The sequence below is a fragment of the Protopterus annectens genome, chromosome 9.part0 (assembly GCF_019279795.1).
Source record: "Protopterus annectens isolate FY-2018-M chromosome 9.part0, PAN1.0, whole genome shotgun sequence".
NCBI classification, from domain to species: domain Eukaryota; kingdom Metazoa; phylum Chordata; order Ceratodontiformes; family Protopteridae; genus Protopterus; species Protopterus annectens.
The window spans coordinates 1,511,601,996-1,511,625,248 of record NC_056743.1 but is presented as its reverse complement, the minus strand read 5'-3'; the positions used below and the strand labels follow the sequence as shown (position 1 = coordinate 1,511,625,248).

The 23,253-nt window shown below is 40.8% G+C and overlaps 1 protein-coding gene across 1 annotated transcript in view; it reads left to right on the top strand.

The window, feature by feature from the left end:
* SLC27A1 (solute carrier family 27 member 1) overlaps positions 1 to 23,253 on the top strand; it is a 1,244,912-nt gene that overhangs the window by 930,621 nt on the left and 291,038 nt on the right. Inside the window, exon 9 of the mRNA XM_044084455.1 lies at positions 14,680 to 14,806. Within this exon, the coding sequence (XP_043940390.1) occupies positions 14,680 to 14,806 (127 nt within the window). The remainder of the gene's footprint in view (positions 1 to 14,679; positions 14,807 to 23,253) is intronic.

Sequence of the window (23,253 nt, the reverse complement as noted above, 5' to 3'; positions counted from 1 at the left end):
GAGTTTGCCACCTCACAGGGAATCACTTTGCAGGCGGCCTACATTCCCTCTCTCCCCAACTCCCAGGCAGATTATCTGAGCAGAACCGTCACAAACAAATACGAATGGATGCTTCACAGAGATGTCTTCTTGGATCTGGTCCACAGGTGGGGTACACCTCAAGTAGACCTGTTTGCCACCTCCATCAACAGGCAACTTCCTGGTTTTTGCACTAGGACACCAGAATCTCAGGCACTGGCAACAGATGCCTTCTCAATCTCCTGGAAGGGGAAATATCTATATGCCTTCCTCCCCTTCCCGCTAATTCAAAAAGTCCTACTGGAAATTCAGCAGGACACTCCAAAAATCTTGTTGGTGACTCCTTATTGGCCCAGACAGCACTGGTCCCCTTACTTCTACAATTGTACAAGGGCAAACACCACAAGTTACCCCCCAGAGTGGACCTTCTCACACAACACAAGGGTTCACTGATTCACCCACAGTGGCAGCTTGTACACCTCACCCTGCGGCTGATAGGATTCTGATCCCCTTTAGACACCTGTATAATGAGGATGTGCTCAATGTCCTGCAGGAGACCAGGAAACCAAATACAACAAAAATCCTACCTTTCTAAGTGGAAAAGGTTAATTTTTTGTTGTCACAAAAGACAGCTGGACCCGGTCTCTAGTGAACCCCCACCAGTCCTGTCTTATCTGTGTGAGCTACTGCAGACTGGCTTGTCTTATTCATCCATCAAAGCTCGTCTGTCTGCAATTTCAGCATGCCTTCCACTGGACCCGCCCTTAGCATCCAGACTTCCTTCTAAGCTCTTCCTTAAGGGGGTATTTCACCTCAGACCCCCCCCCCAGGAAGCCTTCCCCTCCTCCTTGGGATCTTAACTACATACTTAAAAAGCTTATGCTCCTCCCCTTTGAGCCAGCAAAAAAAGCTTCTCTAAAACATTGCACATGGAAAACTGTACTGTGAGTAGTAGCTTTGACCTCAGCCAGAAGAGTATCAGAACTACAAGCCCTTATGGCTATTCCTCCCTTTCTAGTTTTTTCTAGAACTAACCTATCCTTTATGCCTAAGGTGGGGAATCACCTGTCCCTTAACCAGGCCATACACTTATCTATATTTTTTCCCAACCCACAGGGGGACAGTGAGAGAGTACTGCACTCCCTGGATGTGCATAGACAAATCAGGTTTTACCTGCGTAAAACAAAGTCCATCAAACAGGCTGATCAACTATTTGTATCCTTCCACCCAAGAGCCTTGGGGAAGGCAGTGTCCAAGCAGGCCATCTCTACTTGGATCCCAAAGGCCATCACCTTCTGCTGCCAATTCCATGATAAATCTCTGCAAGGGCCAGTTAAAGCACATTCCACCAGAGCCATGGCTTCTTCAGGAGCCTTATTTACGGGTTTGGACACATCTATTATCTTGGAAGCAGCTACTTGGTCTTCTCTTCACACCTTCACCAAACACTGCAAACCTGACCACATCTCTAGATCCAGGGCAAGGCTTGCCAGGTCTTGTCCCTCATGGATTCCTGGAATCTGCCTCTAGACCACCTCCTCTATCACAGTGAGCTTTGGCACTCACCCTTATGCAGAATACTGCAATATGGGAATAGAAGGACATGGAAAAGTTGTGTAAAATCTTACCATAACCATAGATGTCCTTCTCTTCCATGTTGCAGTATTCCTTCCCACCCACCTTCCCCTCCTGTTAGGTTACATTTCCTTATCTGGGTGGCACTGGACTGGCATTGCCCTTTTAGGACTGGCTCCAACTGGTGCTTTCAGTTTTGAGGGCTGGTGCGTGCTGACGTCACTTTTATGCCCCTCATTCCCTCAGCCACGTCAGACATCACAAGCACCTCAGAGGGGTTGAAAACTTTTGTATACTGGCCGTACATATGCAAGACAAGAGGAGTAAACCCATATGCAGAATACTGCAACATGGAAGAGAAGGACATCTGTGGTTATGTTAAGATTTTAGACAACTTTTCTTTATTGTTGCATCTGGGGCCTAGAGCTTCTAACTTGGCTTTGGAGCCTTCCCAATTGCCAGTTCCAAGGTAGGTCAATTACCAGAAGTAGCAGTTATCTCCGGAGTTCCTCTCACTGGACTTAGACAAAGATGCTCACTATCCACCGGGTGACTAAATTTGGCAAGTTCCCAGAAATACTCAAGCAACAGTGGGATGGACATCCCTCCAAATCTGAGCTGACACAAGTTGTCTTCTTTGGTGCCACCCCCCCCCCCCTCACCACACACACACACACACACACACACACACACACACACACACACACACACCTGACAGGATAGTTTGGTTGGTGGCTGATTCTGGATGGAAGAACTGGGACATAATGGTTCCAGTACCAAAGAGGCCATGTAAGATTTTTCTGGCTATGAAAGCTTAGAAAGTTCAAGCTTGTACCCCTGAGGTTGACTCCATTGTAGCTGTGCATAAGAAGGCTCTTAAACCCTAGAGTTGAGCTGTCCATCCCTCCAACAAGGAGTCTCGAGTGATGGACCAGCTTGGAAAGCAAGTTTACTCATTCTGCACGTTCACCTTCAGGGCAGTAAAGCTATATGACACACAAGCCCAAGTTTCTAGAGATACTTATCTAAGGCATGACTTTGGAAGGGTTGCCACATGGGGAGCGGAAAAATAAATTTCCATTCTAGCCGTCAACCCTTTCTTGTACATCCATGGTTCAGTAGATGGTTCATCTAGAGCAGTAGGCACTGGCATAGCAGTGAGACATCAGCCCTGGTTGCAACTTTGCTGGGGATACAACGACCACATTTATGAACACTTTTTGGAACCGTGCTGTTCAGACTGGCAGTAAAGGCCAGACTGAAGAAAGAAGTGTAAGTGGCACGACCCTCACAGTTGTTGGGGTTAAATTTTATCCTCTTCAACACACCTTTTCTGGGACAGAATGGAGTTTGACAGAAATGGTTCAGGGGTAGTCAGCTGCAGCACGATAAGGATTTTGGAAGAGGTTGCAGGGACCATGGCAACTTTCAGAACTACTGCCAGACAGAGGTGGGCAACCTCAGCAAAATGGTGAGGATACCGTGGTCTACCTGGAGGGGATCTACTGTCTGCTTCCTGAAGATTTACCCAGCGGTATTTGAGCATCGATTGTCCTTCCACTTCATGTAGTAGATAGCAGTTTCACAGGACAAAGAAGGCAGGGGCAAGAAGGAGACTGGATGTGCTGTTTGGTGCTGTCTGATAGGAGACTGTTCTCTTTGGTTCCCTATGGAATGCCTACTTTCATGTATAATAGCAACAAAGTCAAGGTTTCTTTGTTTCCTCATAGAAGTTGGCCATTTTAAGCTTTGAACCCTTTCATTAGGTTGCACCTCTGCCACCCAGTGTGTTCAACAACAGTGGTAGTTCCAGTGAATCTTAGGCTGCAGGGTACCAGATCTTTCCATGCCTTGATGACTGTCTCTGGGTGACCTTCACACTGGACATTGCCCCCAGGGACTACCTCAGCATTCCTTTTCATTCATTTGAGATAATAGAGAAAACTGCAGAGTGCCAGTTGATGCCTGCACAATCCTTTACATTCTTTGAGTACAAAAGGAGCATTGCCTTGCTGAGCCCTTCTCTCACATGGTAGAATTCAGTCAATGGAGGCAGGAGTCTTATAAAACCTGCAAAAACAAATTGTGACAGTAGCACTGTGTCTCGAGGCATTAGATCCTCTGTTTCTCAGCACTCTGTTTCACATTAGAGTATTGCAGTGGATACACAGCGTACAGTGGAATTGATTATTGGACCTCTTGTACCTTCTTCTCAAGAAGGTTGCAAGAGTTACCTCATTTGGTTGATTCATGGGTCATCCCTGCTTCGGGTAACCTCTTACCCCCAGCTGTAATGGTTACCAGAGATGTTTGCTCTTCTTTAAAGCATGGGATACATTGCCAACAGCAGGCCATCCACAGAGCATGGGCACATTCAGAGATCACCCAGCACATCAGTATTCTGGAAAAGAGGGTAGTACTAGTCTTGCAGGCATTCCAAGAGTGATTCTCCCACAGTGTTGCCATTCAGTCCAACAACATGGCAATAGTCTTATTCAACCAAGCAAGTTAACACCCATTCTTGTTCCCTAGGCCAGGAGGCCATTCGAGTTTGGCAGTGGGTCTTTCCACAGTCACTTTCTCATAGTTAGCTATCTCCTGAGACAAGCCAATTCATTAACGGACAGGCTAAGCCAGTATTTGGTGATGCTTCACAAGCAGTCGTTAGGCAGTTGGCAAACCGAGCTTGTTCTGCTATTGGAAATAATCCTTGCTGTGACCTGTTTGCATCCCAGTTGATGCCAAATGCAGCAACTTCTCTTACATTATTCTTCCATTCGGAGAATGTCCCAGAGATGCTGTTGTAGAGTAGTGGCCCTCTAGTCTCCTTTTTGCTTTTCTTCACTTTCCCTTTATTCCATAGTTTCTGGGGAAAGCCCCGAGTTTTCCTCTTATTCTGAATTTTCTTGGAAAAAATGAAGATGCAGAAGACCAAGGTCAGTGTAACAGTTCTGTTGTAGCCCTGGCAAGAGTTGCTCTCCTACTATGACCTGTCCTGGGAATCCTGGATGGACTTCTCAAACTGAGGAAAACCAGGTGACTTGTAATGCAACCTTCTGGCAAGCCCCATCTGGAACTTCAGTTCTTGTGTCTAACTTCACTGTTTCTGTGATTCTAGTTATGACCAGGGGCCATTTGTACTTGGACAGGTGGTCCAAATACTTCTGCTCATTGACCCAGTACAAGAAAAATGTATTGGACAATGGGCTTAGATCCTTTCACAACTCTGGCTCTTTCTATTTTGGATTACTTGAACCCCCATTTTTGAATAGCATGAGCTACTCCTCAGTCAGTCTATTTCTTAGCTATTTCAAGTCTCCATCAAGGAGCCATCTCCTTATCCTTGTAGCTGTAAAGGTATGCAAAACACAAACCCTCATTTGAGCCTGTTACTGCTGAAGAGCTCAACTTTATTAATTTATTTTTGAAGTTTCTTCTTAGTGGCTATCATTTCTGCCAGAAGAATTTCTGAACTAAAAGCTTCATCTGTGCTTCCTCATAATTTGGCATTTCACAAAGACAAAGAGTGTCCATGAGAACAATTTTTTGTAAAAAAAAAAAAAAAAAAAAATCCATCTTTTATGCCAAAAGTTGCAACAGACGCATTTTAGTTGGGCAATTGACTTCCCAGTATTCTTCCAAAATTGTAATAAGTGAGGATGTCTTTTACAGTTTGTGGAATTTCAGCTCAGATTATGTGAGTGGAACAAAAATGACTGGAAAAGATCCAACTGGCTATGTCTTATTTGGTCAAGAATCTGGGGTCTAAACTGCGCTAGACTAGAGAGATTATATTTCACAGGAACGTGCATTTAATTGAAAGCTTCAACACACATTCAATAACTATTTCAGATAATGCATCAATAAAAATAAAAATTAAAACAAAAATGCTGGGTATTGAAGTACAAATGAGACATTGTCACTTTACCACCTACCTGTTAGAGAGAGGAATTTAAAGAATGGGTAGTAGAAATTATTCGAGAGTTATTAAGGAAGATTGAAATTCTTCAGAAGGTATAGCTGGTGGGTAGGATCAAATGAAGATGGAGCAATAAGGTAGAAATAAAAAAGATGCATAGTTAAGAAGTAATAAGAGTTATTTAGAGGGGCTGACAAAGGTTAAAGTATTTCAGAGTAAAGGGGGTGTCTCAGAACAAGAGGCGGCACAGCTACAGTGTGATAAAGAGAAAATAAGTAAGTATCTGAATAATGTGTATTAGTTTAGAAAGACTGCTGTTAAGCAACTTTTTTTGATAACTCCAGAGCCCAAAAATGTTAAGCACTATGACTTGGGCAAGAGAAAGTAGAAAGGGTTGTTGACAAACTTAGGGTGCCTGTAGCAAGAAAAAGAACCAGAGATCCTGTAGAGGGATTAGAAGTATTTCAGAAATGTTATCAAACTTTGTATAAAGCAGAGAAATATGGAAATGACAAAGGAGCATAAATGGAAATATTTTTGGAAGACCCAGCTTCATATAGACCCATTTCAATACTAAACCATGATTATAAACTGTTTATCTATTATTACCTAAAGGAATTGTAAAGGTGCTGCCAAAATTGATAGATATGGATCAATGTGATTTTGTGGAGAGGAGGCAAACATTTGACAACTTTAAAAGAGCAATGATAATTCAGAGGGAAGCAAAATGTAAAAAAAAATACTGCTATTGTTGGTGGATCTTGATGTAGGGAAAGCATTTGACAGTAAGATGGGATTTTATAAGCAGGGCAATGGAAGCATTTGCATTTCCTGATACAATAATAAGGTTAGTGAAGAGGAAATATGAAGAATTGGAGACCAAAATTAAAGTGAGATGGTTCTTGTCTGGTAAGTTGTGTCTGAAGAGGGGAACCAAGCAGGGTATCATCATTTCCCTTTGTTATTTGCTTTATATTTAGAGCCATTGGCAAAGAAAACAAGGGACTCAAAAATTCAAGGATATAATTGGTGTGGTAATCAAGAAAGGTTATTTTTATTTGCAGATACTAGTCGTATGTGATAAATCCAGAAAAGGGCATCTCAGTGCTATGGAACATTTTGAGACAGTTTCAAGTTTTTCTTAGGGATATAAAATTAATGAATATAAAACAAAGGCTATAGCTGTAAATTATGTACCCACATATGACTTGGTTCAGCAATACCCATTTGTATGGGAACATGATAAAATGAAGTATTTAGGGTTTAAAATGATTCTGGTGTGGCAACTAAGGATATGTGGGAAGAGACTAAACAAAAGATAACATAAAAACTGAGAAACTGGAAGATCTTGTGTAAGAATGTGGACAGTAAGATACAAACAGTGAAAATGTTTTTAGTCCCTTTAGTTTTATATACAGGTCAAGCATATTTTTATCATTCAGAAGAAAAATTGTGGGCAATAATTAATAATGAGCTGAAGGAATGTATCTAGGAGAAGAGGGTGAGTGGAATAAGTTGATACTTCCAGTAGAGCAAGGTGGTTTGGGATTAGCTGATCTGAAGAGATTTAGAGCTACACAATTAAGACTCTTGTACATAACACAAGCAGAAAATTATAACTGAAAGTGGAAAGGGATGATGATGAAGCAAAGAAGAGATTCAAAAATGGAGAGAGTGGGATTTTGGATGCACATCCTTAAGGAGAATAGCAGCCATACAAAATATATTCATAAAGTAGCAGAAATTATTTTTAAGAACTAAAACAATGTGAGAATGGAGAAATGAGATTTTTGCTGATAGGGGATGACTGCAAGTAGGGGTACAAAGAATAGGCAAGAGAGGGCTAGATTTACCAGAGAAAACTGGGAGAGGAAACAAGGTATTGGGAGCAGATAACTAGAGAGGGAAAGGTGATAGACTGGGATGAGGCCAAGAAGACATTTGGACTGCAGACTACAGATTGCCTTCCCTACCAGGGATAGATATCAGAGTATAGGCTAAAAGAAAGGGATAGGGAAATCCTGAGTGAAAGACCTGCTCTGGTAAAGTTTTTAGTTGGATCTAAAACAGAAGCTGCTAATAAAAAAAGGATATTTAGTAGGAAGAATCAATCAAAGGAGGTTAGAAATGATTGGGAAGAGAGATTGGATAAACCGTTTACAAGGGAGCAATGGGATGACCGGTGGGGTGATATATGTATGGTTCCCAGGTATGCAAAAGAAGTCTAGAAGGTTTAGGATTTTTACTTGAAAGTGTTTGTATAGGTGTTTTTATATCCCAAGCAGACTGCAAAGAAATTTTCCTCAGGTAGATGGCAAATGTTGGAGGTATGATGGTGGGGGGTGGGGGGGGGATAGGTAACTGGGAACATATGTTTTGAGAGCATAATGAGTAGGCAGATTTTAAAAAATCCCTATAGAGTAATCTGTCAGAAATATTGGGTGAGAAAATGGGTGTAACTAAAAAAGTGATTCTTTTGAGCTGGGACACAGGATCTACATTGCCTAGACACAGCAATGCCTTGTTAAATATAGTTCTGGTAGCTGCCAAAAAAGCAGTTACTAGAAAACAGAACCCTAGGTTTAAATCAACTCTTTTTGAAGTACTGTTTATTTTAACATGGATAAAAGAACTGAAAGTGGGGTCTTTGGAAAGGGGTTACATATTCCATTACTGAAGTTTCAGTACTTCAAATACCATATGATCAAAGTACCAAAACTTCGAAAATTAATAAAAAAAAAGAAAAAAAAAAAAAAAAAGTAACTGCTCTGAGCAGGGGGATAAACCCCCCACACCCCCCTACTTAAATATACCAACTCTGAGATCTCACTTTAACGGAGTTAAGTGCAGGAAAGGAAAAGTTTCCCTTTCCTACGCTGTATCGCGGTCTTGGAGTTGGTATATTTAAGTAGCAGGGGGTGCAGGGGGAGCTTGCCTCCCTGCCTACACCCTTTACTTTACCTTTTTTTTTAATACATTTTTTGGAGCATTCGAAAATGTCATTGTTCGATCATTAAAGGTCAACCTTTAGTGATTTGAACAATTGCATTTTCGATGTACATAGACAGTACATAGAAATACATGGATGTATGCAGAGTAATGTTCAGGAGGAGGACAAGTGATGTTTAAGGGAAAGCAGGAATTAAGCAGTGATGTAATGTTGGAATGATGATAGTTATACAAAAAAATTTATGTGATGCATAATGTATGTAACTGTTAACATGTTAATATGATTTGTTTCCTTTTATATTAATGTATGTTTGCCTATGTCTTAACTGATAATTAATAAAGGTGTCAAAAAGGACTCTGGGGTCTAAAGTGTCAAAACTGCCTCTGTAAATGCACTGAAGTTGTATTACGTTTTGCTATGAAAAACACAGCAGACCCTTGATGACTGAACATGGAGATCATTTGGTCAGAGCTGTGGCTACCTTGCAGTCTGTATGAAGGCTTCCTTGGATAATATTTGTGCAGCAACAGCTATGTGGGCATCACTGTTTACTTTAGCAAGACATTATAAGCTAGATGTGACCGCTACGTCTGGGTCATCCTTTGGTGCCATTAATCTTTCACGCATTCCTTTATGATCATCAGCATGAAATTAGATTGGCATTTGGTCCTGGAAATGACTGTGATGGAACTATAATCCTAGATACAAAAGTTGTTTGGTTACTGTAATGATAGCTCTGAATAAGTTCATAGGTTTATAGGTTAGTACTAGGCTAAGTGCTCTTGTGGGCCATTTTAAGCCTAGCCAGTTACCCCATGTGAGAATCAAACCCTGCAACTTGTGTTTATAAGGTAAACACCTTAACCATTATGCCAACCTCCCACCCCTAAGGCACTCCCATCCTTACTAACCTGCAGGTTTCACAAACATTAAAACTTGAACAATGCTATAAACATAGTTGCTAAATTTGTAGCATACACCCCTTTCAGAAGCCACCACTATATAGCACTGAAAAGCTACATCAGCTAACATTCACAACTTCTTACCACCTATAAAATTATCCAACATTCATCCACCTGACCAGCACTAAAATTCTACACAGCTATGATCCCAGTCGGTCATTGCGATTGTAACCAAAAACTCCTGTCTACCTACAAACCTAGCAAGTTTGCTGGGCTGTCTGTATTTATACAAGATTACTAAGGCCTGGAACTCCTTACCTGTATCCATCAGGTCTATACCCTCCCCTCCCATCTTTGAAAACCACTCTGAAAGAGCTATGGCTAAAATCTGGCTGTGTTCTTGCTCAAAACCAGGATAAACTGTATCCATAAATATGAGTACCTTTTCATTCCTTACATTTCCTTACTGCTATCAAATTTACATCCCTGATTCTCTCTCCAAATATATCATAACCCTGTTTTTCCCTAATATAAGTAGGAATTTCAATCTGAAGTGAGTTTAGAGAGAAATTAAAGGTTAGTCTGTCTAAAATTTCTCTAAGTATTAAATGATTGTAAATGTCTAATTTGTTATAAATTATTAAAACCGCATATGTTTTTGTTTTATTTTTTGAAGACTGGAAAATTGTTTTTAAAATGTTTTCTAATACTTTGGAGCTCTTCTGCCCAGGCACCCACTGAAAATTGGCTTCTGCCCAGTCAGACCAGTAATCATGTCAATAAATAAAAATACATACTATTACTAGGAATACATTTAGTCGCAAATGAAGGACAAATTTGCATACTTTTTACTTGCAAAAAATTTAGGGATAAATATCTTGTCAGTGGTCATCGACAATATGACTCTTCAAGTACATCAGTTGAAAACACCCCTAACAAAAATTACCTCCAAATATGCAAGCTGTAGATATCCAAGCAACATCTGTTTGCTCAGGAATAATTATCTGCAAATAACGCTCAGAAATAATTATCTGCAAATAACGCTCAGGAATAATTATCTTCAAATAACGCACAGGAATAATTATTTCCAAATAACGCGCAAGTAATTTTTTTAATGCACCATTCTGAGAGCATCAGTTTGGAAGCATCCTTTATAGGCATACAAGCTGACATGTTACATACTTGTGCAGAACTCCAGCTACGTAATAAAGCTGCATTGCATTGTACACCACGGCAAAATAAACCTAAGAATATTGAACATCTGAAGTCAAAAGTTCTGCTAACATTCCTCCCTCTTGCTCTGTAATTACACCTGTTTTAAAATCAGATAAAGATCCTTATGTGCTTATCAATCAATCTCACTTTTGGATGTAGACTACAAAATTTTCATGTCTATATTCGCAAAAAGGCTAAACCATGCACTTGCAGGATTAATTAAGATCAATCTGGCTTTATAATAAACAGAAGATTACAAGAACTATTATAAATGTTTTTTTTCATTAACTAATACAGCAAATAAAAAGAATCATCAAGAAAGTCTAGGACAGCTTTTTATTCAGTGAACTGGATTTATTTGTTTAAAATATTAAATGAATATTAATTCCTCTAGTTTTGCAACATTACACTTTATAGCAATTCAGTACCTTTTGTCAGGATGTGTTCCTTTCTAGCTAGGCCCTTTAATATAGCAAAAGGTATGAAACAAGGATGCCCTCTTTCTCCTTTATTACTTGCTCTAACTTTACAACCACTCGATAACTATACAAGATCTCTAACAAATATTAAAGGTTTCAAAATAAATGAAGATTTTTCATCAAAACTTCAGCTTTTTGCTGATGATATACTGTTGACATGTAGTATAGTTGCATCCTTATTACCATTTATTCCCACTGTTCCCCAGCCTGGACCTGGCAGACCCTTCCAGTTTTAGTCTGTGTCTGTGTATCATACATGTTGCTTACTGTTTAGTAGGGCTTCTGATTGGCAGGGGATTTCAAGATCTGGAGATGTAGGGTCTTTAGGACAAAAGGATAATGGGCAAAGTGGAAGAGCTTTGACAGCCTGGTTGACATCACATAATTGGTCTGACTGTCTTGCCAATCTTAGTGGTGATGATGGAACTACTAATCCAAAGCTATTTCCCCATTAACAAATGAAAATAAATACATTAAATACACTTTGGACATGCTTGCCATTCTGAATAAAGATCATCCAAAGCCTTTTCTTTTTGAGAAGTTTGCCAGGGATGTTCATCCTGTTTGATAGGGGTTGCCTACTGCTAGTCTGAGGCTCAGACATCAGAATTATGAACATCAGGATAGATTTATCTTTGATTGTAAGATGTTTGGGGAGGTGTATGTGGTGGACTGGTAGAAGATAAATTCTCCACTTCACAACCACCCATGTTGGTGGTTCTTCACCTGTAAGAGTAGAAATTGCATCCTCCAGAAGTGGAAGAGGAGGACTTAGGCTGTTGTTCCAAAATTTCCTCACCTATGACTTTTTTAAAACAAACATCTTTATTAAATTCTCACTTATGGCATAGGCAGTCATACATTTGTATAAATGAGAACAGACCATATTCACATTTTTAGTTGCAAACATTATACATCACTTTTGATCTAGCCAGTCATTTTCTGTCAAGCATTACTTAGCTCATTCAAATCCTTCTTTCATTTAGACCGCATTCCTTCTCTAGAATGTTATTTTGCTTGTATTGTTCCCACAATTCCTATTTTTCTATATAATTTACTCCTGCCCTTTTCTAAAGATCACATTTTCAGTTGTTTTATCTCTGTTACTGTATTCACTACTTCTAGTAAAGTTGATTTAGACTTTGATTTCCATTTTCTAGTAACTGCTTTTTTGACAGCCACCATAATTAAACTCAGCAAGGCCTTGCTATGTCTAGGCAATTCTGATTCTGTATCATAGCTTAAAACAATCATTTCCTTAGTTATACCAATTTGCTCACCTAGTAGTTTGGATAGAATAGTCTGCAGGGGACTTCTGTTAAAGTTTGCCAACTCATTACACTCACAAAAATCTCTCACAATTATCTCTTTCTTCCCCAACATACGTCCAGATTTTGCCATCTACCTGAGGAAAAATTCTTTGGAATCTACTTGGGATATAAAAATACTTATGTAAACACTTCCAAGCAAAGATGCTAAATATTTTAGACTTTGTTTCATATTTGGGAGACAAATGTATATTTCCCCTATTGTTTCTTTGTGAATTGCTTATCCAGTCTCTCTTCTCAATCCTTTCTAACCTCCTCTAATTGATTCTTATAGTTATCATGCAATATTTTATATGCTGTACTAATTATCCCTTTTTAACAGCTGCGTCTGTTCTAGATTCTACTAAAAACTCAATCAATGCTAGTCTTTCATTTAGGATCCCCCTATTTCTTTCTCTTTGCCTGTAGTCTGATATCAGTCCTTGATAGGGAAGGCATTCTCTAGCCTGCAGTCCAAATAAATTATTGGCCTGTCCCCATTCTGTTACCTTTCCCTCTCTAATTAGTTGCTCCCAATACTTTGATTCCTTTTCCAATTTTCTCCAGTAAATTCCAGCCCCCTTTTGCCTATTGTGTTTATCTGTAATTGGCGTCATCCCTATCATCAGAATCTCCTTTCCCCCTCCTTTGTTAGCTTAGTTCTTAGAATACTCTCTGCTACTTTATGAATATAATATTCTGTATGGTTATTCTCCTTGAGGATCTGCATCCAGAATCATAGTTTGTCCTTGTTTCTTGAATTTCCCCCTGTTGCGTCATCATCCTTTTCCAATTTGAATTATAGATTTCTGCTTGTGCTATGTATAAGAGCCTTAATTAACTATGTAGCTCTAAAATAACCCCTTCAAATCAGGTAATCCCAAAACACATTGTTTTATTGGAAGAATCAGCGTATCCCACTTGACTCTTACCATCTTCCCCTCCCAGATAAAATCCTTCAGCTCTTTATTAATTGCTACCCACAACTTCTGCTCTTACTGATAAAAATATGCCTGACCTGTGTAGAAAACTAAAGGAAATAAAAACATTTTAACTGCTTGTATATTGCTGTCCATATCCATAAAACAGAGCTGCCAATTTCTCAGTTTTGGTATTATCTTTTTAGTCTCTTCCCACATACCCTTAGCTGCCGCAACATAATCCTTCTTGATCCATACTCCTAAATATTTCGTTTTTTTAATGTCCCCATAAATGGATCGAAATTTCACAACATTGAACCTCTGATTTGTGAAGACCAGGTAATCGTAGTTGTGAAATATCGAATGTTGTAAATGGAGATCGCCGTACAGTGCAGACCGGGAAATTTACCATTCTCTTTACTGTGGTGCCATCTCATAGTTGTTGATATGTAAGTAGCAGGGGGGTGTGGGGAGGTGCAGCGGGGGGTGCTTGCCCCCTTGCAAAAATGTGAAATAAAACCTTTTCACCTGTTAGATTTTTTTTTTCTGTTCGATATTTCATGGCTTTGACCATCTGGTCCTTGATGATCAGACGTTTGATGTTTTGAAATTTCAATCCTTTGAAGTAGACACCCCCCCTCTCCCCATAAATATGGATATTGCTGAACCAATTTATGTATGGGTACATAGTTCACAGCTATTGCCTGTGTTTTAACTTCATTAATTTTGTTTCCCAAAAATAATTGAGTGTTTCAAAACTTTCGACAACAGTGAAATGTCCTTCCCTGGTTTTGTCAGGGGTATAAAATAATATAATCTGCAAATAAAGCCAGCTTTTCATGACCATACCTATTATGTCCTTGAATTTCTGAGTCCCTTATTTTCTTTGCCAGTAGTTCTAAATTTAATCACAGAAGACCCCACCCACTTAAATTTTTGCCTCGGATCCCTCATATATCCTCTTAATCAACCTTATAATTTTATCAGGGAATGCAAATGCTTCCATTGTCCTCTCCTAAAATCCCAGCTTACTCTGTCAAATGTTTTCTCTGCATCAAGACCCACCAGCAACAGTAGTATTTTCTTACATTCTGCTTTCTCTGGATCACCATTGTTCTGTTAATGCCTCACCTATAACTTATGATGCAAACAACAAAGAAGCCATGTCTTTGTATCCCCTTCAGTGGATGCCTCCTTTGGGAGGGCTGTAAACCTCATTGGGAGAGCATGTCATATGGTGCTGCAAGAGGCATAAATTTTCAGCTCTGATTTCAGTGTTGAGAACTTGTTATATTGTGTTCCGTTCAGTGCTGTTAAGTAGATGCTTAATGCAGGCTAAGTTTTATTTCACATCATTTTTACTTTTAAAAGAATTTTCATTTTTTCCTCCCCAGGTGGGTTCATGTGGATTTAGCAGTGTTATTTTACCAAATGTTTACCCAATTCGCTTGATAAAAGTGAATGAGGACTCCTTGGAACCAATCAGGGATTCAGATGGGCTCTGTATTCCTTGCCGTTCAGGTATGTAGCAAATTTCTGATCAGAAAATATAAATTTTTTAAAAAATCAGCAATTGTCAATGCTCTTGACTTGGACTTTTAGCATTAAATATAAGTGCATGTATGATCTGATCCTTCTTAATAACCAGCAGGACTGTTGCTATACAGGCATTAAGACCATTGGACAGAGGAAACTTTCCCATAATGCAGCAAATGTTACACTATCCAGTTTTTCACCACACTTCACATATGATTAGGATGAAAATAGCTTTGGACTGTCATTTGTTTTATTTGCCATCAATTTTGGAAGCTTTGCATTATGAGAAGTAGTGTAGTTTTCTTTTAATTTTCGTGTCTACTTTTCATTAAGCTCTGTCATTTCTTTTTCTTTTCTGTGTCATTCTGCTTAGACCATTATTCTCACAATATCCCAGCCTCTTTTCTGAAAGTGCGGTGCTTGTGGTTGAGCTCTTCCAGCTACCAACTGTTCCACTTAGCATTTGTTTAGGTAACGAACCTAACACTTTTTATCCAAGTATTCATTTGAGAAATATATAGTACTGGTGCCACAGAAAGTGAACAGCACATCTTTTGTGTCGCACCTTGCCTGCTACTCCTTCAAAGTCTGAGTTGGGAGAAACTTCTCTTTCTCCACAGTACCAATAGACAAATACAGAAAATGTGTTCAGCAGAGAGAATCTTCATTTTCCTCCTAACAAGAAAGTCAGACTTTGGTTTCTTAAAAGGTTTTGTCTCCTTCTTTCACGCTTTTAACCATAGTGGACTTTTCTATACCAGAACGTCTTATAAAAGTGACAGTTCCTGAGTCTATAGAAGCCAGAAAGACTTGGATCATTACAATTGTAGAGTCCACTGCTGCAGTTGTTTCCTCTGTACAAATACAGCTTATTTACTCCAGGTTTGCTCTCCTAGAGTCCTTCACTTTCATGTTTTACCAGTCATTGATTATGATAAGCTGGCAGAGAATATTGAAAGCTCAAGACCTGAAATCAGGAGCACAGTCCTTCACCTTCTTGCACTCTGGGCATTAAGGGTCAGTGTTTGGAGTTGTTGTTTCCCTGGAACTGATAAGTCTGTGGAACTGATAAGTCTGTTGATGGTGTTTAACATATGCCCAAAATTTGGCTGCCAGCACTTTTGACCCCTATATTGGTACTGGTACTTATCCATGCAACTCGGACTTCCTTCCCCCTGGTGTCTGTTTTGCCAGTTTTAGTTGCTTCTGAGACACCCATCTTGCTGATTTTGGCCTTCTCAAAAGCAGCTCATCTGTTATCAGTTTTACTGATATCATTACTCTTGACCTAGTCAGTGTAGTGTTCCTTTTATGCTAGCTATTCCCAAGTTAATGTTTGTAACATCAGAGGCTTTGTTCCTTTGATGTAATTCCAAGATGTGTGATTCTGCCTTCTTTCACACCCCCCCCCCCCCAAGTGTTTCATCTGTACAGAGATCATAAAGCTAGATACATCGTTCTCTGCAGTGGAACTAAAGAGGCTCCATCTTCTTGGACCCCCCACCCGCTAGTCAACCAGATAAGGAGTTCTGTGCAATGGACATATTTTGAAATGTAAAGTTCACATCATCCACATTATGTTTGTGGGTGCTGAAATACGTTAGTCATTCGGTGTATTTACATAGGTACAACAGACCTTGGAGGGGTTTGCCAGATGGTTCATTGAAACAAAAGTTATGGATCGAAGCCGCAGCCTCCTCTGCCAAGAGCAAAGTTATCATTCATGCACTGTACAGTGCAGCCTGAAGAAGCTGCTTGCATTGCAAGGTCTGCCATGCTTTGCGTCACAATCCTGAGTGGTACTAGATGGACTTCACCAAGACACAAAAGCAGTCAGTATTTCTTTCCCCCTGCTATTTAGAAAAGGAGTTTAGCAGCACTTTGAACACATGGAGAAAAAGGGCAGATCCTTTTTTGTAGCTATTTCACCCTCCACATTGTTTTAGTAGATCAGTGAGGAAACTAAACTAGATGTAGTTTCAGCAGTCACAGCAAAAAGAGGCTGCTAGGAAGAGACACTCCCCCAGTCAATTTTCTAACAAGGTTCTCCTAATGGTGTGAGGTCCTTTAGCATTCTTCATGTAGTAGCAGTTAGCCCACAAGTGGATATAAACAGTATGAGGTTTCACCTGATTTTACTACGTAGAGGCAATAGGGGTTTACTTTTCTTCCCAGTGCCACTTGGGCAGGTTGGTCAAAGAAATCATATCTGTAAGGTATTCATTCATTCTCCTTTGTTCCACCTTCCTAATCCCACCCATTCCCTTTCCCAGATGTTTCAGCCTGTCAGAAACAAGTGGTAGGAAAGAGTGAGTGTTAAGCTTATTGAGTAAAAAAACCATCCATGAGGTCACACCTACCAGAAAGGCTTAGGCTATTACTCTATATTATTGTTGCATTGCCCTTTTATCTTTTACTTGTCAGAGTGAAACCGCATATGCAAGGCACCTGCCTCCACATCAGTATAGCCAGGACTTTCTGCTTTGATTTCATCTTTGCCCCCAAGGTAATCACCAAGTGATTGTCCATAGTAGCAGCTCAATAGAGACAGCAGAGAACTACAGTGCTCCCTTACCTGGATGATCATGTATTTGTTGCACCTTCAGTAATGGGTAGACAACAGGGGTCTTTGTAAATTTCACAGTGATCCAAGGGAATGAAACAGTTTGAACAATTTCTCATTTACCCTCTCTATTCAGTCTCTAACTTTTTATCTTGTTTCCATCGAAGAAACATTGCCAGGGCTAAATCAATAAATAAATAAATAAATAAATAAATGTTCATTAGATGGATCACTGCAGTAGCCTTAACTATTTGGCCATCTTTCAGAGTTTCAGGGCACCTTTCACACACCCAAACTATTATTTAGTTTGAGCTGAGCTGACTAAAAAGACAGGTTTGAGCATTAACACCATCAAAGCTTTCATGCCACTGAAGAGCACTTCTCTTGATAGCCCCAGTTCCTCCTGTTCTTTCAGTATTGGAGGATGTATTTGTCACAGCCTGTAAACTTGCCTGACAGTCTCCAAGAAAACAGATAGCTTGTATAGGTTTTTTCAGTCTTGTAAGTTATTCACTCATCCCAGATTAGACCCAGGAGCTTTTGCTTTAGTGAATCCATCTGCTGTTAAACATTTGATACCAATCCCTCTCCTTCTGACTAGGATGGGAAAGCCTTTGATACATTTACAAAAAAAGTATATTCTTCTGCAACTGTTTTTAGAATTCTCAACTGTTAAACTCCATTATTAAAGTTTATGATTGCCTTCCTTGAGAATATTTGGCAGCAGATGGTTTTAGACCGATGGGTTCTAAAAGTAATGCATCAGCGTTACAGATGGGAAATTGGAGTCTCTCCCTCCTTTTTGAGGGACCCCCCACCATCCACCAGACCAGACTCTTTTTTCCCCTTCTGTCATTCAGCATCTGCTTCTGCTGTCTCAAGGGATGATAGAAGCTGGGTCTCCTGCACAGTTAAAAGAAGTATTTTATTAAAGAATGCTTCTGGTGCCAGAGGAGGATTCTAGGAAATCAGTTCTGGATCTTTTCCTTCTGAACCTGTTTGTGATAGTGCCCAAGTTCAAAAATGTTAACTGGCATCTGTAATTCTCATGCCACATGAGAAAAATCAGTTTTGTGGTTTGTGAAAAAGAGTTTTTTTTTTTTGAAAATACCAAATTTTCTGAATCCAGTTCTGCTATTCTCCCTTCCAGCTCCAGCACAGTCTGTTACATTCAATGCTTAATATTTAGGTTATGGAGAAATGCCAATTGGGATAAAAGTAGAGAGTCTTTGGAACAGAAATGACAGACCAAAACACAAACATAAAAGAAATGGCATTTATAAATGCTGTCAACTCTGTCAGTCATCTATAGTCACTGGGTCCTCTACAAGTGTCTGACAGTACCAGAGTGTTCTTACATTAGAAGTGGAGAACCAGATCTTACTGTCTGTGCTGACTAGTCACGGTAACCTGGGATATAACTTTTCAGCACAATTTCGTTCTGCAGGCATCTTACATACTGTCAGAACAAAACTGTGTAGCAGCAGGACAGACCCTCAAGAATGGAAATTGAATCAGGAGGGTTCCAGGAACTGACCCAGCTGTGAGGAACATCTTAAATGTATGTTTTCACCTCTACTCGCAACAATCTTTTGACAGAACTCTGCTCTAGTGCTCCATGTAAGGAGGCTTGGAAGACAGATGCTTTTTATTTTATTTTCTTTGGACTGGAATGTTCCTGCATTGTTTTTCACCCTTTCCACTCATATCCAGGGACATTCTGAAGACTGAGATGGACTTTCCAAAGATTGTTGTTGTGACTTCCTTCTGGCCTAAGCAGCAGTGGTTCTCCCTTCTTTTGGAAGTGGCCAGGGATAATTACCACAAGTTTTCTCACAAACTGAACCTGCTCACCCAAGACAAGGATTGCTTGATACACCCCAACAGCACACAACTGCAACTGACTGCCTGGATTATAGAATCTTAACAGCTTTTAGACAACTCTTCCAATGGCAGCAGATATTAAGGAAGGCAGGAAAATCTGCTACTAGAAAATCATATGTTAGTAAATGGAAAAAGGTTTTCTAGTTGGTGAAAAGAAAAGAGCAAACATCTGTTCAGGACTATTGATGTTATGTTGTCCCATCTCGCCTTCATTCATTGCTGGTTGAGTTTGGAACTGAGAATTGGTTCCAACTTGGCCTATACAAAACCTCGAGAGCTTCCATTGGCTCGTTGGTATACCCTATCCCATCATGCACAGGGAAAATTGTCCACATCTCGTTTGTCACGAAACAAGATCTGGTGCTTCCATTCAGGCTCTAGGCTAAGTGGAATCTTTTCTTATTTGTTAGCTTTACGAAATTATTAAAAAAAATTGTTCTTGTAGTTTAAAAACGTAGACTGTTGGGACTAGTATTTTGTAGTTTTGAGTGCTTGTTATTGTTTGTGTTTTTCTGGTGGCCGTTGTTCTACCACTAGGCCTGTCTGACATTTTTCCCTATCCCAGCTCCAAACTCATTTAAATTGGAGAGTTTTTGGACTAATATTCCTCTGCTTTTCCCTTTGGATAGTCCATTTAAGATAAAGGGCTTTCTTTCCTGTTTTTTCTTCTGTAGCAGGAGTCAGTTGTTTTATAGTTAGAACTGCTCCTTTTTTCGTGTAGTTAGTAAAATAGTCACTTGATTGCGTGTTAACTTCCCTTTGTTAAAAAAAAAAAAAAAAAAAGCTCTGTTGTTTTTTTTTTTGAGTTGGCTTAGTTGTTTGGTTGTGTGTTAACTTTTGATAAGATGTCAAAGGATACTAAAGAAACAAAACCTTTGGGTTTTAAAAAATGTGATAGGTGCAGTCAAAAAATGTCACTGACTGATGGACCTACCAGCTGTGTGTATTGTTTGGGTGCTGTCCACCTTCAGGAATCGTGTTCCTTCTGTCATGCCTTTAGTTCCAGGGTACTGATGGAAAGAAGGAACAAACTCATAAGAGGTTTATTAAAAACTCTGTTCTCCGAGGCTTTGGAAGAGAATCAGGGTACCTCTAAAACTACTCAGAAATCCCCGTCTTCCAGATCAGAAAAATCAGGAAAAAGAACTGCTGCCGCTGCTCCACTTTCGGGGCTGGTAAAAAAGCAGGCCAAAGAATCATCGGACCCGAAGGCTTTTGATCTAGAGAAATCTCCCTCTTCAGCTCCCATACTGATTTCGGCGCCGACAGTTTCGAAGCCATGCCCCAGTCTTGGAATCGGTCTCCCCAGTTTTGAGATCTCCTTTACTACACTGTCCTCTCGATCCTTCAGAAGCCTTTCAGCTGATGATGTGGAGCAGGTGGTGAAGAGACTTTTACAGACGCCGGCACTGACCAAGATACTGTCAACTCTGACCCAGAGGGATTCAGAGCCAACCAACATCACTTCCCCTTCATCAATTCCTTCTCCAACCCATTCTGGGGCTTCGGAGCCAGAGTGCTTGGATCCGATTGTAGCAGAACTGTGGGTGCCAAGACCTGCTCTGGGATCTTCAGGCCCGACTACCGCTCCAACCTCCTTGATTCCATCAGAATTCAAGGGGTCTAGGAGCCGACGCTCTCCCGTCGAGTCCAGGGAGGAGAGTTGGGCTGGGCAGTTGTCCAACCTGAATCTACCTCTCTGGGCTTCAGCACAGGTGAGTTCTGCACCTACATCGGCCTTGGAGCCCATCGCCTTGGTTCAGGGGGGTTCTGGTTCATCGGAGCCAGGGACCTCTTCGGATCAGGGCCAGGGAGCTTTCGAGGTGATGAGTGCTGTTACCTCAGACTGCTCCACTCTCAGGTCCAAGTACTCTTCCCTCCCAAAGCGCCACTGTCATTCTTGGTGGCATCGCTTCCACCCAGGTGTGGAGACCTGAAACCCCAGGACCCATTGGGTGAAGCGATCTCTTCCAAAGCCTCACCAGAGTATCCTTCTGAGGATGTCCCTTGGAAGAGAATATACAAGAGGAAGTATTTAGATTCTCCTGAGGAGTCCATCACTTCAGACACGGTAAAGGTGTCCCGGTAGATAGTATGGTGGTGGCGGCAGCCACCAAATAGGAGTTGTCTGAGACATCCTTATCTGTCCATCCACCGAATAGAGTCTCTAACGATGGACAGACATGGAAAGCTATGTTTTCTTCAGCTTCCTTTGCCCTTAGGTTGCTGAACTACCTGACCCATTTCACTAGGCTTCAGAGGGATCTCCTGAAGGAGCTAGGTGAAGCCCCAGAATGGGTTGGAGAAGGAATTGATGAAGAGGAAGTGATGTTGGTTGGATCTGAATCCCTCTGGGTCGGAGATGACAGCATCTTGGTCAGTGCCGGCATTTGTAAAAGTCTCTTCACCAGCACTTCTGTAGCTGCAGGGGTTTCAGACAAGGTGTCCTCCTAGCTGTCTACTTTAATCTCTGTGGTAAACTCCTCCATGCGACTTATCTCTTATGCAGCCGATGGAGCGAGCATGGCAGTGGGTACATGAATTTCCTTAAGGAGGCATTCCTGGATGCATTTATGTGATTTTGCAGAACCCTTCAAGTCTTCCTTTATTAACGCTCCTTTTGACGGCTCGTCCTTGTTCGGGCCAAAAGTTAGAGACTCTATCTAACCAGGTGTGAAAATGAAGGAAAGACTCTTTCTGCCATTGGAGTCCATTTCTCCCTCCCTACCAGGCCTTATCCCAAAGGGCAGAAGGGGGAAAAATGTGGTTCCGTAAGTTCCAGAGAGCTTTCCCGGATGCACATGGTGATTCTTCTGTCAGGGGCAGAGGGGGAAGTTACAATAGAAGACGCCAACCACGCAGCAGAGGGAGTCCGCAAAACCAGGGAGAAAGGGATTCTTTCCTTGGTAGGCCCTTTCAGCATTCCTGAATGGAGGCCCATCGGTCCATCTCTGGAGGCAGTCGGGGGTTGCTTGTCATTTGTACCCAAAGACCTGGCTAAAATAAAAGACAAATGGGTACAAACGATTATATCCAGAGGTTATTATATACCCCCCCCCCTTAGAAAAGTATTCAGTCCCAGATGTTCCAATCAGTCAAAGGGATTGTGCAACTCTCGAGGTACAAAAGTTGCTAGAAAAAAGTCATCCAAAATGTTCCCACATACCAAATTGGATCCGGAACTTACTCAAGGTTCTTTTTAGTTCCAAAAAAGACAGGGAACTGGAGACTCATTCTGAATCTTAGCAGACTAAATAAATCTGTTAAGAAGTCAAAGTTCCAGATGGGGACACTGCAGTTGATACTTCCCATTCTGGGGAAAGACTATTGGATGTGCTCGATAGCTCTCCAGGATGCGTACTACCACATAAAAATGGACAGGCGATCCAGGAGACATCTACAGTTTTGGCTGGGAGCCAGTTACTACCAGTTTCAAGCTCTTCCCTTTGGTCTCACTACAGCCCCCAGAGTGTTCACCAAATGCATGGCAATGGTTGCGGCTCACTTGAGGCATTTTGGATTCTGGGTATTTCCATACTTAGACGACTAACACGTAACCACCACCACCACCAAGCATCTGCTAATAAGAGCGAGAGACCCCACCATTTATCTTTGCTGTAAGCTAGGCATCACGATAAACTTCAAAAAATCTGCCTTGTTGCCATCACAGCATATTGTCTTTGTAGGGGCAGACTTAAATACAAAACCAATGCTATCCAGACCCCCCCCCCCCAAGAGGATTCAAACCTTACGTCAGCAAGTCAAAAACCTCTTAACCAAGAAAAAAGTGCAAGTGAAGGTTGTTTTGAAAGTTTTAGGTACCATGGCAGCTGCACATGAGGATTCTTCAGTGGCTACCATTCACCCAATGGTCCATGCAGAAGCTGCCCATGTCTCACAAGATTATGATAACAGTATCCTGCAAGAGGGATCTGCGCTGGTGGCTTCACTCCACTCAAGTGGATTTAGGCCAACCATTCGTCTT